The sequence below is a fragment of the Ischnura elegans genome, chromosome 10 (assembly GCF_921293095.1).
Source record: "Ischnura elegans chromosome 10, ioIscEleg1.1, whole genome shotgun sequence".
In the NCBI taxonomy this organism is placed as follows: Eukaryota; Metazoa; Arthropoda; class Insecta; order Odonata; family Coenagrionidae; genus Ischnura; species Ischnura elegans.
This window is the reverse complement of record NC_060255.1, coordinates 1,882,488-1,898,074: the sequence shown is the minus strand read 5'-3', so window position 1 is coordinate 1,898,074 and position 15,587 is coordinate 1,882,488. Positions and strand designations below refer to the sequence as shown.

General features: G+C 40.4%; 1 protein-coding gene across 3 annotated transcripts in view; it reads left to right on the top strand.

Annotated features, from left to right (window-relative positions):
- The window catches only part of LOC124166511 (A disintegrin and metalloproteinase with thrombospondin motifs 9-like), a 758,369-nt gene that overhangs the window by 315,825 nt on the left and 426,957 nt on the right, over positions 1 to 15,587 (top strand). For all 3 annotated transcript variants that reach the window (XM_046544055.1, XM_046544053.1, XM_046544056.1), the window contains exon 2: positions 4,413 to 4,665. In XM_046544055.1, the coding sequence (XP_046400011.1) occupies positions 4,413 to 4,665 (253 nt within the window). The remainder of the gene's footprint in view (positions 1 to 4,412; positions 4,666 to 15,587) is intronic.

The following is a 15,587-nucleotide window of genomic DNA, read 5'->3' as shown; positions in this document are numbered from 1 at the left end:
CAACCAGTGGAGCTGCTGTGGCAGTTCACGGCGTAGGTATGTATAATACTCACGAGTTATAAAATCACTCCTGTTCATGTTTACTACCTTTAGACGCCGTGAGGTTGCACTCCAGAAGTGCAGGTTACTAGATCTTCCCAATACTTCTCGATAGGTCTGGACGCTGGGAAGGAATTAGATAGAGCATTGATTACTCGAGCAGTCGTTTTTAGTCTTGATTTCCCGACTTTGTGTGAGTCTCGCACAATCATCTTTAAACGTCCTGAATATAATATGGATCATTGCCCTGTCAATATTTATATTTATTTTATATCCATTATATTAATATTCATTTTTATCTGAGATATGACAAATTCGCATCGGAAGAAAATAGTGCGGTAAAAATTTTTATACTTGACGTTCAGATGAATGTAGGCAGGGATCTAATGTATATGCCCTTTAATATCAGGGTGATTGCATCAGGAATTGATCTTGTATTCTCTAAGTACATTAAATTCCGTATTTCGCTGATGTTAACTCCACTAGAAGTCACGAGAAAGCAGCCTTTTTCTCCTGTGCAACCGCTCTCTGAGGAAGTCCGTTGCGATTGTCTTGCAACACCCAACCCTCGGATGTCAATGCACCGGCAGACGGTTGGAAAGTCAATCTCTTTACATATCCTCGTGCGAGCCATATCGGAGGCGTCAACCCGAATTAGAAAAAAATCCCGTATCTCCGCCTTTGCTCGCTAATGAAACAATTCGCATTCAAGCACGCCATTTGTCGCTGGTGTGCGGAAAGCGTGTCTCTTAGCTGCTTGCATGATCCGCTGCATTACGGAATGTGGCGTGAGGCGCGCGGATCAGGCGCGGATCAGGCGGCGACGGATTGGCGTGCATGGAAAACGCTCCTTCACGCCAGGAGCCGTGCTTCCCAGAAGCCGTAAGTCATTGTCCCGGGTGGTTGCGGGCGCACGTCTGCTTGGGGGTATGTCCCTCTGCGTTGACGGCACGGAATGAGTCTGGATATGGCGATTCATAGCCACCCGAGATCGCTTGACCCATTAGAAGTCTCACCTGAAAAGTCAACGAAGCGGAACGCATCTGCGATGATCGGTTGAACTTTGGATTATTACCTGTTAAGGATTATTTAAGAACAAGGTAACCGGTGCGGAAAGTTCGCACTTATGCGCTATTAGGGAATGATTATGATAAGGAAACGGTGCAATTGGGTTTTAAATAGTGCGGAAGGTGTATCATGAAGTACTTTATTTACACTTGTTTTCATGCAAAAATATACAAAACGTATGAATACAATGCAGGCAAGAGAGTTTTGTCCTGGAAGAAGAATCATGACGTTTGTTTCTGAATTACGTTTCGTAATTTACAAAACTTCTTTAAAGACAATGTTAGAGGTAACTATATTGTTTAACATTCTTCGTACTTCTTAGATTTCATTTTTTAATATTTTTCCCGCTTATTTTAAGTTTCTTTGGTTTACTTATGGAAAAAAGGGGTTTTGAAACCTTTTTTTTAAGTTTAGAATATAATAAAAGTGTGAGGAGTCGATATACCTCTAGCGAGTAATCGACATGGAAATGTCGAGACTTTCAAGTCAAGTGAATGAGTAAATAGTGAAATTTGAGATTAAAATTGTATTTTTCGCCTGAAGACAGTGATCAACATTTAAAATTGTACTTAATTTATCACTGTTGGTAAAGTATTAACGGAGCATAAACGGAATGAATGAGAAATACCTTCCTGTTTTAATATATAGGATAAAGGCATGTGAGCTCCTTAACAGCAAATTTAATCCGAGAGGAAAAATAGGCCAAGCGGACTGCTATGTCGCAGGAGTGGATGTGCTCTAGTCGGAGGACAGAACGAGAGAGAGAGCGAACGAAAGCTCGGAGGGGTAACTTGGCAGGTGCGCCAACAAGTTGCGCAGAAGACAGCTTCCCTAGCGGCAAGGGCTAGGACTAAAAGTTACGCAACTGCGCACATTAAAAAAAAATATTCTCAACATTACCCATTACCTAAGGGAGTTATAACATGTCTGATTTTTTTAAAATTGAAGTAGCTGCGACTCCCTGGGGTAATTATGCGGTGGTTTCCCCTTACCTTCCACATCGCAGTACCAAGGGGGCGACATACCCATAAGGATAATGCGTATAGGTTTTGATACATCAGTGCCATCTATGCCAGTGGTCCAATGCTGCCGCGAAGTTTGAATGCACATCTCGGCGCGTGTTTCAAACTTTTTTACGCGTCACGATAGGGCGAGCTATTCAGGCTTAATAATGCTACTGCAACTGCGAGAAACTTAAAAGCAATGAACGTAGGAAAATCTTCCCGTTGAACTTTCCCAGGCAACTTTACTAGTAACCATAATACAAGATTAATGAACAAAGTCAACTGACGATCTGGTGGTTGGTAAGAATAATGATCTCGGAAACTCACTTCAGTGGACATTGGTATTTATTGATACAATGACTGGTAAAAGAAATACAACAATAACAATTTAAATGTGACATACTAGAGATGAAATCTGTGGAAGTTAACAATTCTACAAGCACATGAGATGCACAAGCAACAAATATCAATGACAACAGTACATTGCAATGAGAGATGAGCAGCCTTTGCGTAATAGGAGAAAGATTCCATTACTTAAGTAAACACTCCACAGTTATAGACAAAGAGGGTGACCCAATTTTCCTAGTCTCAATGATCTTGGTTATTGCTAAATTGCATGGGTATGAAATGCATTTGGTGATGAAAATGTGAGTAATTCTGTTTCCTTACAAATTACATACATAACCAACAAAATGATTAGCATTAAACAAACCAAAGCATAGCAGTAGCGATTAATGAGTAGTTTGAACACTAGAAAAACTGCAAGTACAATGAAAAACATATTGAAATATAAGGAATACAAGATACCATGAAATTTTGAAAATATGAGAAAAGGTTAGCTAATCACAGGTTGAAATCAAAATGGGATAATGAAGGAAACAGAATTACTCACATTTTCGTCACCAAATGCATTTCATACCCATGCAATTTAGCAATAACCAAGATCATTGAGACTCGTATACTTCATCGAGCACATTCCAAAATCGTAAGGGACCTTGTAAGCAATAAAAAAGTCTGCAGTTAACACTAATAACTATCAATAAGCCTCAATATCACCTTTGTTTACAACGAGATTCAATATGGCAGCCCCCAGTTTATTACTGCCCAGCAGACTGCCCGGAAAAACAGGCTACACCAGCGCCTCTATGTTGGGTAGGCCGTTGGACCACTGGGGCTCCGGAAAAATCAAAACAAAAGAGGTTTTCTATACGATATATCGCAGTTCTGTCGCCCCCTTGGCAGTACTACAGCCGTTAAAGTAAATGTACCGCGTCCACAGTGACATTAGTGTCCTTGTACTAACCACTGCGGTCTCCACTCATATGAAGAAGAGCTGCTGCCCTCTCCCCCGGGTGATGTGAGGCATTATTGTTGGCGGCCTCCCATCGCCAAGTCACGGCATTTTCACAGGTTTAATGTAAAATTTAGATGGCCTAATTTACCCAGGGACAGACCCATACCATTTCGTAATGCCGTCGATTTTGGTCCACGAATGCCTATTATATGAGTACACTCGCTAATAGAGCAGTTTACCTCTATATCTATAGAGGTCGACTCACCATCCGCAACCTGGTGGAGGCATTTGGTTGCTTTAAGCTCAGCGGATTATTACAGTCCCTTAAAAAAACTTGGTGACCTCTGCACCTATAATAACGTATGGGTGTAGGTTAAATCTAGATATAAATGTTGAAAGAAATATTTTACTTGTAAAAATATTTCACTTACCTATTTTTTCCATGTTTGCTGTCCTGAGATAACACGCTTTGAAGATGAGATCTAGTCGTTTTCCGAATCTTCGGCAGGTATGGAAAGCAAAACCTGATGCGTTGTCCGAGAAACATTTCTGAACGTAGGACACCGAAAAAATGTGTATTCTTAAATACAATCCCGGGGTGAGCTCTACCCTCATCTATCCGATCCAACACTTGGGTTTAACCCCTAAATGAGTGACTTTATGTGAAGTCTATGCAGGCCTCGGTGGCTGCGGGCTAAAGTGCTTGCCTTCTAAGCCGTAGATCACAGGTTCGAGTTTCGGCTGGATAGGTTTCCCCTATCCAGGGCATGGATTTTCGTGTATATTTAAATGCTGAAATGTCATGAAAACCCCGATGTGAAGACCAAATAGCGTTGTTCTCGGGGGTGTGGCAATGAATAAATTAAACAAAAAAGTAATAGATTGCCCAGGGAACTGGATTTCCCCTTCTCTTCCCTAACTCTGTGATTTCCATGCACCTTTGGCTTTGCTCAGGACGAGCTCTCCCCTAGCATTCACTGATGTGTGTTTCTATTTCCCTCTTTCAGTGTCCACACTGTTTCCTCCGACGGGCATCGGTCCGCTCGCGGTGAACACGACGGACGCGTCATCCGCGGAGATGCACCATCCGCAGTCGGTGGAGCTCGAGCCTCCCGCTCGGAGGAACCTGAGCATCGGGGAGCCGTCCAGCGACCTGCACGTCATGGAGCACGTGCGACCCGTCAAATTGCCCCCGGCCACCGAGGCGCCATTGGACGAGGCAGCTGCTGATGCAATGGACGAAACGACCCCCAAACTAAGGTATGTACTACGCCTGAAAAAAAACCTGGAAAAATGCGCTGTATTCACTAGAACAGCTCTTCTCAGCATTCCTTCAGTAGGCGAAGTGCTGCTTCGGAAGGTTGCAGTTCAATAAATTTGAAAAAGAAGTCAATATTGCTGTGCGGAGGTAAATATTTTAACGCAATAAAACTAAAATCTGTCCATTTGCGTCGCAAGATGTTTTTATCGTGGTAAAAGAATCGCCAGATAATTTGTTTTGCTCATTTTGTTGTGCTGGAAAGTATTTAAAATTTATTTTTCTCATTCTTCTGAAATTACGTCATTATTAATTCGTACAAGATCTCTAACGCATTCAGCTCCTTCATCAGCGTCCACGTTCCATGCTATAATCTTTTCCAGCCATTTCTTTTCAATTTTAACCTGCAATTCTCTCAGTTACTCTCTTCTGTTTATCAAGGTCTCCCTTTACATTGGTATTCCCGTCCTTATATCCTTATAGCTCCAATTAGGTATTTATTATTCCTACATTGCAATATTTAACGGGTAGTTTGCTTCTGATGAGTAAATTCGGTCGTTTTATATTAACTTCATGGAGACAGTACCTCTCATTAATGTTTCTGCGGAGAATGGAAAGCTTCGCCACATCCACCGGCAACTGAAAAAGAGATACCTTATCCCTTATATTTTTCCCTCTGCGACATCGTGTACAGGTATGTTTGCTAGCGATTTGTATAGATGGCATGTGAAGACTACATTGCCATCACAGATCCATTAAATGCATTAAAAATCCATATTGATATGCTGGAGTGCCGACAGATTGATTTAAAAACAATGGCTGTGGTAATTCGCAAAGTTCTCCTGCTCCCTCTTATCGCAATTAAATACTCAGTGCTATTCGCTTACTTATTTGGAGTTCGATTATATCCTATTAAGACCCAGTGCATCATATATGATACATCTGATTACTAAAAATCATTTCTTGATCTAAGAATGTCTCCAAGTGATCATTGCCGCTGGTATCGTATTCTGCGCGTTGTTCGCTTGAACATATTCAACTGTTTCCCATCTCTCTCTTGAAACCCAAGCGTGGTTGATTACGAAAGTTTCTAGTTTTGGGGTTATTCTACAATGAGTGGCGTTAAGAGAGGTGCGTACCATTTATTGGTACTATTTTACTTAATTTCAATAACATGACCTTATGTAACATCAATACTATGCATACATGCAATTTATTTCTTCATGCAAAAAACACTTTTCTTGAGATTACCTCATTATGTTTACGTACCGTAATTGATACGTAAATTATTGCTGAATGATTTTTTCTAAAAGATTTTATTTTGGCAAAAATCAGTTAGAACAGAACAATTTCTTAAGTGGATTAATATTTTTCGGTTCTATTTCTGTAGAAAAATGAGGAAAACGAAAATTTTCTGCGGAAAATACACTTTCAGGTCTGAAAAGGTTATACTACCTCTGCACTGTCTTTCAAGCATGTCAGAACGCCTTCTCACGTAAAAAAGTGGATCCGTCCCGTAGAGAAATGAAATCGCTTTTGGCGTGGTTTTCAAGTTCCGTGATAGCGTATACCGTAACAATACCTTGATACTTCGAGGATAATAAAGGTATCGCGTGACGTCACCTGATCGCCATTGAATGGTTGGTTAGGTTATTGCGACAGGAGGGTCGTTAATCTAGCTTGCACCATTGAACATGGGAGTCATCAATCTTGCATTAAGCCTCAATCAGAGAACCCATTCACCCGCCTTCAAGTGCTCATTTACTCACTTTCAAGGTTGCAATGATAGGAGCACTTACTTGCCGTAAAATTGCTTCGATTCCGAACGAGAGTACCACCCAGGAATAAGACCGATCACCACACGGTGGCGTTTCCTCATTTTAGCTGTTTCTCGTTTCCGGTTCAGATTTATGAATGTATTTCATTTTGCGAGCATGTATTATTGTTTCCAAAGGAAGAAAAGCTCTTTTATTGAGATGAATCCTCTCTTAAGACCTCTATATACCAAACATCAAGCGTTATTTCTCTCCCTGGGATTTTCTTCGCTATCCCTTATACATATTTATTAACCAATATGGTATTTTATTATACACTTAAAGGACCCAAGTTGATCATCCCTAACTCTTAGTTGGAAAGAATTATCAAAAAATGTTTTAATAACAGGGAAATAGGTTGCAGTAATTTGTTAAATGAAGTAGAGATAAGTTGAAAGGGTTTAATTTTAATCTGAAGTGAATTCCTCCACCTTACACGGTTCATACTGTTTTTTTTCATCGCTAAAGACTTGCTACCGTTGACATTAGTTGGTCAGAATGAGAATAGCAATCACAATTTCAATTGTCGTCAATGTCATTACTATCTTGAGTTAGCAACCACTAATGATGATTGGAATAAACGCCCATATGAAAGAACTGATAACCTCCATCCTGCAGGAGAACGTTCTTTTATCGAGTTAATACAACAAAACACGATCATGCATGTATCGAAATTCCGCCTATAACGAGATGAGTTCACGGTCCATTGGGCTTTCTTATTATCGCCAAAAAACGAGGTCGCATGATACGAATTCCCCACTATTACGAACTATTCTTTGTTCTTATTGAGGATTTATTTCCTCGCTTATAAAGAAATAAAAGCCATCTTCGCTACTTAACCATTACTTACCTTATTATCAGATTTTCTCACGTGTGGCCATCACCACATAGTTTTTCCGTTAATCTTGAAATCCTTTTATTTACAACCATTTGATGGTAAGTGTGGGACGTTGGTTTATTTTTACAATTTTTTTGTTTAAATAAGGACGATTTACGGAATATTAGCCGGCAATCCAGTTATGTATAGGGCAAAATTCTTTATTTTCGATATACCGAAATCCCATTTATAACAAAATAGAAAGACGGTCCCCTGAAATTCGTTATAAGTGAGTTTTACTGTAGTTTTTTCTGAATATGTGTGTGATAGGGGCGTTTGGCAAGTGGGTTAACAAAATTCAGACATCAGGACAACATCGCTAAGCATGGTGACCGTGTCATTCGCCGCTCTTTTAAAAGAGGGAGGTGTCCAGCAGTTGGGAAATCTCTCCAGCCATAAATTGCTTTTTTTCCATCAGAGAAGGATATTCACATAATTGGCCCTGTTTTTTGAGCCCACATTGTAATTTATTTGGACCTAGTGTTTCGGAGACCTGGTAGCGAGCGGTTTGTGTGACTGGAAAACTCGACTTAGAGTAATTGACCATCGGGAGTCTTTATGGAGCGTTAGGAGCCGGAATGTCCCGTGGAAATTATTATATAACGCGTCGGGGATAGCGAATAAAATATGCTCGTGGATTTTTTTTTAAAGTGTCGAGACTGACCACTGTGCCACGCCTTGACTATGCCCTTTGCCCGCCCCAGGGAATAAGCCACACTCGGCTGCACTTTCTACTAATGGGTGGCAAGAATATGCAAATGTATTTGATTGGGGTTGCGTAACTGACCGTCGGGAAATCAAGTAGCTGATTATTAGGTTTTTTTGTTGTCTATAGTCCCTTGGAGTGTTTTATTTAGCGTTCTAAGTCGGCAAGAATAAAGCACTCTGGGACCATCTCCTTCTTCCCGAAAATGTGTCGCTTTTCTCTTACATTCATCGCTTAGCAACCCTGTGATTGGTTTTTCGTAGCTCTCCACATAAGTGTCATCTAATCAAATGCTCTTTAATGTGAGACACATTATTTTTTTCATGATAAGCTATTTTTTCCCTTTACATTACTTTCTCTCGATATATGGATAAATCGAATCTTTTGAAATTAAAATATACCGTCAGTTAAGCTACGTTTCCTTAAAGCATTTAATGATTCACTTCCTCTTATCCCACCTCTCTCATTGAACTTCCCTCTTCAGTTCACAATAAGACCGTTTCTCTTTCAATCTTTTATTTAAAATATCTCTTAGCCTCGTCACCATACTCCAATAAATCAGGACTTCCTAATACTCGTCTCTTTTCCTCTCTGTGGATTACATACTTTCCATTATTCCAGTAATGTTGGCTGAAGAGTATTTATTTGATTCAATAAATGAAGAAAAAGATAGAATGAAGGTGCGTCCTTTAGGTCGACGCGTGCTAAAGAAAGGAAAATAGATGCACGATTCCTGTGGAGTGGAGTGAGTTTTACTCTGTGGAGAAAGTGAGGAGAACTGTCGGATTTCAAGCAAGGAATTATTGAGCTGCTGATGAAGAGCACATTTTTTATTAGAATGAATTTATTATGCTTTCTTTGATAGAACACATCAACTTCAAAGCAGGGAAACAAAAATATGTTTGACTTGCTTCCAGTGGAGGTCTACCCTGGCATTTATATTGAAGTAATAACTTGCTCTCGGTGAATTGTGATATAATTTGCCAATGTAATTGCCTTCATAAACTCAGACCATAAAAGACGTTTACACCGGCAAATTATATTACAATTCACTTGCTTCAAGTTACCGGCGAAGTTTATTTCACAGAGTAATCTCTACCGTCTCGGATGAGGCCATTTCAAGGCTTATCTCGACTCCTTCGCCATGAATCAACAATGCAGCATTGTCAATTCCGTTTCATAATTTATACTTCCAATATATGAACGAGTCCCAAGCAAAGTTATCGCGGTATATGCTGCATCGCTGCATGCGTGAATGTCCTGAGATTTACGACGGAAAATCCCGCGGAGACAAAAGAGCTAAAACAGTAGGAACACCATCCATCCGCCTGCCAAGGCCGAGGGAATGCTCAGGGTCGCTCATAAAAAAATTAAATCCACAATTACGTGCTAATATACGTTCCCGCTATGATGGTCGAACCAGGGTCGTAAATCGAGCCGAGATTTTACCCTGGGATGTGCTCAGAGGTCAGGAATGTGAGAGAGCGAGAAGGAATGAATGCTGGGAGGAAGGGGCACATCCGATCTGAGAATGGTAGACGTTGGAGATAATAGCTCTTTTTTAATCAAGTCTTCAAAATATCAGTCTACAAGACAATTCCATTATAGTTTTCAATCGGGAATTTATGTATATAAAATGTCCTTTTCTTAGAATCTTGGAAATGACTTAACTAAGCGGTAGCCATTTGCGAAATTCTCCTCGTTTACTTCCTCCAGCGTTTTGTTTGTTCTCGGAAATAAATTAACATAATATTCCGAGTCGTGACACTAATGTATTCTAGTGATGTTTAACTTTTTATTTTCCTTAATGGCTTACTGTCAAGCTAAGTTTTGACTGTGAATAATGTGCTTATATAGGAGCTCTTAGGCTTCCTACATTAAAAGAGTATCTTAATTTTCAAAATGACTCTTCGATTGCGTAGCTATATGTGAATAATTATCGGAATACTCGTACTTGTGTGAAAACTTCCTGGATATTCATGTACTGTTATGATGAGTGGACCGACAGCTAAGGCTATTTGCGCCGTGCATATGGGTAATGACGGAATAGAGGATGAGTAGAAACCCGGCGTCGGCCTAAGCCTGCTCGTAACGAAAGGCACCGACCGAGAAGACAACACAGTGTATCAATGACTCATTCGACGGAGCGCTGTTTGAAAGTGCCCTCCAAAAAGCTCTCGTATTGAATAATCACTCCACAGCCAATTTTTATTCGATGTGTCATTAATTATGAATTTACTTATTGAATTATTTCGTAAACTTGATACTGCCCTTTCATAAAATATTTCATCGTGTGTTTATTGAAATTTATTGAAATTGTTTCATAAATGTTCAGAGTGTGCTTATTTTACATGATTAAGGTCACTTCAATGTGCCGACCTCGGTGGAGGGTAAAGACCTAATCTGAAGGTCGCGGGTTAGAGTCCCGCTTGTGGAAGTTACCTTTATGCAAAGCATGGATGTTTGTTTTTGTAGTGTTGTTCATTGATGACATCCTCCGGGTCAGGTTCTCCACGAATGCCGACCTTTCGATGAACGAGTCGTTCATCTAAACGTCGTTCATAGACAAATACGTGCGTTTGATCATTGGAATTCCAATTAACTAATCAATGATGAAGCGTATGGCTTGTTTAACGATCAAAGCAAACGAATGCATTAATTGAGATGCGTTGATGACGAGGGACGACACGTTCATCGGAACATAGGCCGTGATGGAGAACCAGACCCGGTGGAAACCCCGAATATCCTTCCACGATGCATTAATATGCAATAAGAATCCTAGATAAAATCAGGGATGACAGTTTCTAATCGACTAATAGTCTCGTTAATCCACTATAAAAATTCCCTATGAAAAAAATGGGTAAAAAATACCCTTGAGTGTTCTATGAAACAAGTGAAGGCAAAATTACAGCTTTATTTGTATCTTGCCTATATTCTTTGCCTGAAAATGATCCAGAATGTAGTATTAGGACGATTCATATTCATGCCGTATTTCTCCCATTGCCTACCCTTTTCGTTTCACTTTCAAGCACGTGAGGAACTCGAAGAATTTGGGTCCCGACTCGGCGCGTCTGCCATTAAGAATTTTTCTCACGCCCTCCCTTCCCTCGGCCTTTGGTCGTCTAAGGTACAGCCGATTGCGTGTGCGAGACGACGACTCCCAGACGTGCCGAAGATAATGCCGCGAATTAACGGCGACGCGGCTTCGTAATCGCGGACACATCCTACACCCCTCGGAATGGACAGTGGAGACATTAAATCCTACATGGGTGGCAATTTGGAGGGATGAGATAGCGATTATCAGATGGCAGCTTCGCATGAGGTGGGAAGGACAATAGGATGTGCCATGAAGACTCACGATTATTTTTCGAGTACCCTATCAAAATATTACTCTGTCGATCGCAAGTCCTTAGTTACCTGTTGTTGGTGTTTGCATCCATGGTTGGATTTTTGGGGGGGACGTGCCCCCGTGTCATCCCACCCCGGATTCTTAAAAAAATAGACAAGATTTTTAATACGGTTTTCATGACGTTCGTATTATGTTGCTTAATATTCGGGGTAGCCTCAATCATTTAGTTTAATATTAATAACTTTTATATGAAAATTAAAAAAAATATTTTATATAGTAATTTTTGTACTTCGTTTTTAATCGCAAATACGAGAGGACCTGTCAGACCCCTTGTGCCCCCCATAAAAAATCCTGGATCCTTCCCTGTTTCTATATTATCTATCACTATTACTTTGGAACTGGTACCTCCTAAGTTCGTTTCCGTGTTTAAAAAAATAAGCGTCGAGATAAAGACTGGATATTTCTATGCATACTCAATGTTGTCACATAGTCTTCCGTGACGTTCTTGATTCGTGGATATCTCCGTCTTCCGGGTTTTCTCCACGTTGGTTGTCAGAGGTTTACAAACGTTTCGCCGGGATTCCACCGGTCTTCTTTAGCTGGAAGAGCCGATGCCGGCATTTCCGCCGCTTTTTCCAAACCCTCGTCCCTCGCTGCTGCGCTGTGCAACGCTCTCTTCAAAGTTTCTGCTACGCTCTTGCTCCCTCTACGCTCCAAGCATTTTTCAGACAGAATCCGTCTTTCCTTCTAAATTTCTTGGCGTTTTTGTGATTTCGATTGACTCTATTATCAATCTGGGATAATATCTTCTTTCCTTGGTGATGATTTCGGCTTCGCAAAATTCTGTTTCGTGTCCAGATTCGCTCCAGGCATGCCTGGCCACTGCTGATAGCCCGAATTTCTTATTCTGTGTGGCCGTCTTGTATTCCTGCCGGAAGATCTTCATGAACCTGTGAGTATCGCCGATATAGGATTCAATCATAGGTTATATTCAACGTTAAAACAAATGAATGCATGTCATTCGTCTAATATGAAATAAAATCATTGTGTCATTACTGTGTGATAGTATACGAGATTAAAGAAATTCTGAGGACATATTTCCGTTTACATTACCCAGCACATTGACTTATTGTCATTACATACAAATTACATTAAGTGGCTGTAGTATCACCAATTATGAACACCAATAATATTAGATTATCAAATCTCTGGTTATCTCGCAAATATAATATCCTAAGGTCCTCTTCGGCAACGGTCAATTGCACGGTGGTTTGAAAACGGGATCACATCCGTTTTTATAACCCACTGTATGCATTTTTATGCTCTAGTTTGAAACGATGCGATGGGCCCGAGTTGTCCTTCTCGTTGGTGATGGTTACAAAAGTGCCATTAGAAGATCGTGTCTCGAGTGAATTGGACGAGTTGACATGACAATTGGCGCTTTCGGAAACGGCTGTAGCAGTGCCAATAAATCGTCAATATTTCGCACCGGTAACTAAGGACGGGCATACGCAGCAGCCAATTCAATGTCGGTGGCGGCCATTCTCATATCATTGAGGCCACAATCATCTCTCATTTGATTAAAAAGTTGACATTTCCTCATTAAATTACTCCTATTTCGATTGATATTTCCATGCATTGCATATATATTTATTTGTTGGAACTACATTTGAAAACTATGTTCGATTATCTAGCTGACTGGTTATAAATATTCAGGATCCATATAATCTTTGGATACGGAGTATATACGTGAGTCATTACTGAGAATATATACTTAAACAACAGTGATCTAGGTGGCTGAAATATAACCAAAACCTAGGCTTACAATGAAATCTCATAGCACTACAGGAATTGGAAAAAGTTAGCTAATTTTATGGTCCGTATTCGTATTTCATTTGCATTTAAAGAAGATGCAATTTCTAAACTAAATGAACAACATGAAGACAAGCGAGTGAATCATCGTAGTCAGCCAATACGACCCGCCACATTTTCCTCGATGTGGCCGTATCAATCTTGCCCCTGTGTCGCAGTAGCTGAAAATCACGAAATATTTGTTTGCTATTATCTTTAAACGGACAATACGCTGGATCACTGCTTAGGTTTGCCCATGATTGAATGCTTGCTTCTTTGTCGCAGAAGCAGAAAATTACAAATGAATTTGTTTGATCTGATCGATAAACAAGCAATGTGCTTCATCATTGATTAGATACTCGGAATTCCATTGATTGAACGCAGATATCTGTCTAGGTACCTTCCCGTGTCAGTACTTTTGAAGTGCCTACGCTTGTGGCGTTATTTGTGTGAGTATTAAATTACTCGGCGGTTCAGTCGAAAAATAATCGTCAAAAGCCATTATTAAGGACAGATACGAGGATTGTTGAAATTGCTCCATATTTCCGGTGCAACCGCGTCGGTTTGTTGGTGATGACAACAGTTTCGCTGGCACTGCTGCCAGCGTCTTCAGGTCGAAGATGATGCCGGTCCACGATTTTCGTCCTCCTTATATAGGGGGTCAGTCCCGCCAGTTGTGGCTGCCGCTCTCTTATTGGTCCGCCTAATGAGCCTCCTCCAATGGGCATCCAGATGGTAGCCGTCGTCTCTGTTAAAATTGTCCGTCCGGGCTATCTCAATGGATTCGCGGATGAGTCTGGGAAAATATCTGCCTTCTTTCACTATTACCTTGGCGTCGTCAAACTTAATGTCATGTCCCGGGGTCCAGGCGTGCTCCGATATGGCAGACAGCTGGAATTGCCTGTTTTTCGTTGCCCTTCGGTGCTCTTGCATCCGTATCTTGAGTGAACGGCAAGTCTCACCAATGTATGCTTTTCCACACGAGCAAGGGACCTTGTAAACACCTTCATGAAGGTCGTGCTGTAGTCTGTAGTCTGTGACTGGACTGGACTGTGAAATATGGAGAAACTGGAACCTGAACACCGCGGAAATCTACGTAGTCACATTGTTGAAATTGGTTGGAGATGGCCAACTGAAGATTTGAAATTCGCGCCCTTCAAATAAGTATACCGATTTTCGGGTCTCGCGCTTGACCTGTCAGATGACGTCACGACATTGTTGAACACGCGCGAAGGACGAAATGAAGGCTGGCACATGTAACACGCGTCGCGTCTCGTCTCGCATTTTGATTGGCTTAGGAACCGATTCCTTCCCATCGATTTCTTGGTTTGGAATAAGTTTAGATTTCGATTCTTGGGGACGCATATCGATTGGCTTTTCTATTGTATCTTTGCCTATCGTCCGGAGGATCAGGATTTTAAGTTAAGATGGCAGTGATATAGGGAATGAGGTGTTTTTTTTTCCTCAGGATTCAAGGATTTAGGTGATTTTCTCTCTTGATCGAGACTTTAGATTGCATTTGAATTTGATATGAGACTCGGCAACTAGCTCCACTCCAGAGCAAATAATAATCGTGGGCTCTTCGAAAGCATTTATGAGATTGTTCTTAATATTATTCTTTTGAATGCAGTTTTCAAATTTAATGAAATTTTCAGCTATCGATTGGTTCTAAGTATTGAAATACCTTGTGTAACAATTTCTACCACTGACTATATCTCCCCTAATATTTAAATATACTCGTGTGATTGTGGCAAATCTGTAGGATAGAGCTCATTATCTCATTTACGTCAATCACTAGGTCATTGAGCATTTCTTGAGCCATACTCATGCAATATTCTCTTGTTGAAGCATCGAAATTTCTCAGAGTGGTCTTCTCATTTTCCTACTTTTTACTCAAAATAATCGCTCAAATTTACTACTTTTTTGGAAATACATACAGCTACATTTGCTGGAAATAATTCGCCCGCATTCTTGATGCGAAGACACTTCTTTTGCTAAATGAGCTGATGGTTATCGTTACTTCATTACAGCTAGAAATATCTAAATTTCAAAAGTTTATGGTGGCGTTGAGTGTATTTCTTCAGATATCCTTCGTTAATTATCTCAAAATCTAATTTTCCTATTTCAGTCATTTGGAGCGCTCTGATTTTCAATTCACGCAGTTTATAAATACTTTCGTCTTCATCTGAGAATTCTAGTCACGATAGTTATGTAGGGGTTTGCATACGTATGGTTCTGAATACCCCGTGACTTGGAAAGAGCGCTTTAAAAATTCTATTATTTAAAAAGAGCGATTCTATTATTTAAAAAGATGAATACCAGTACTG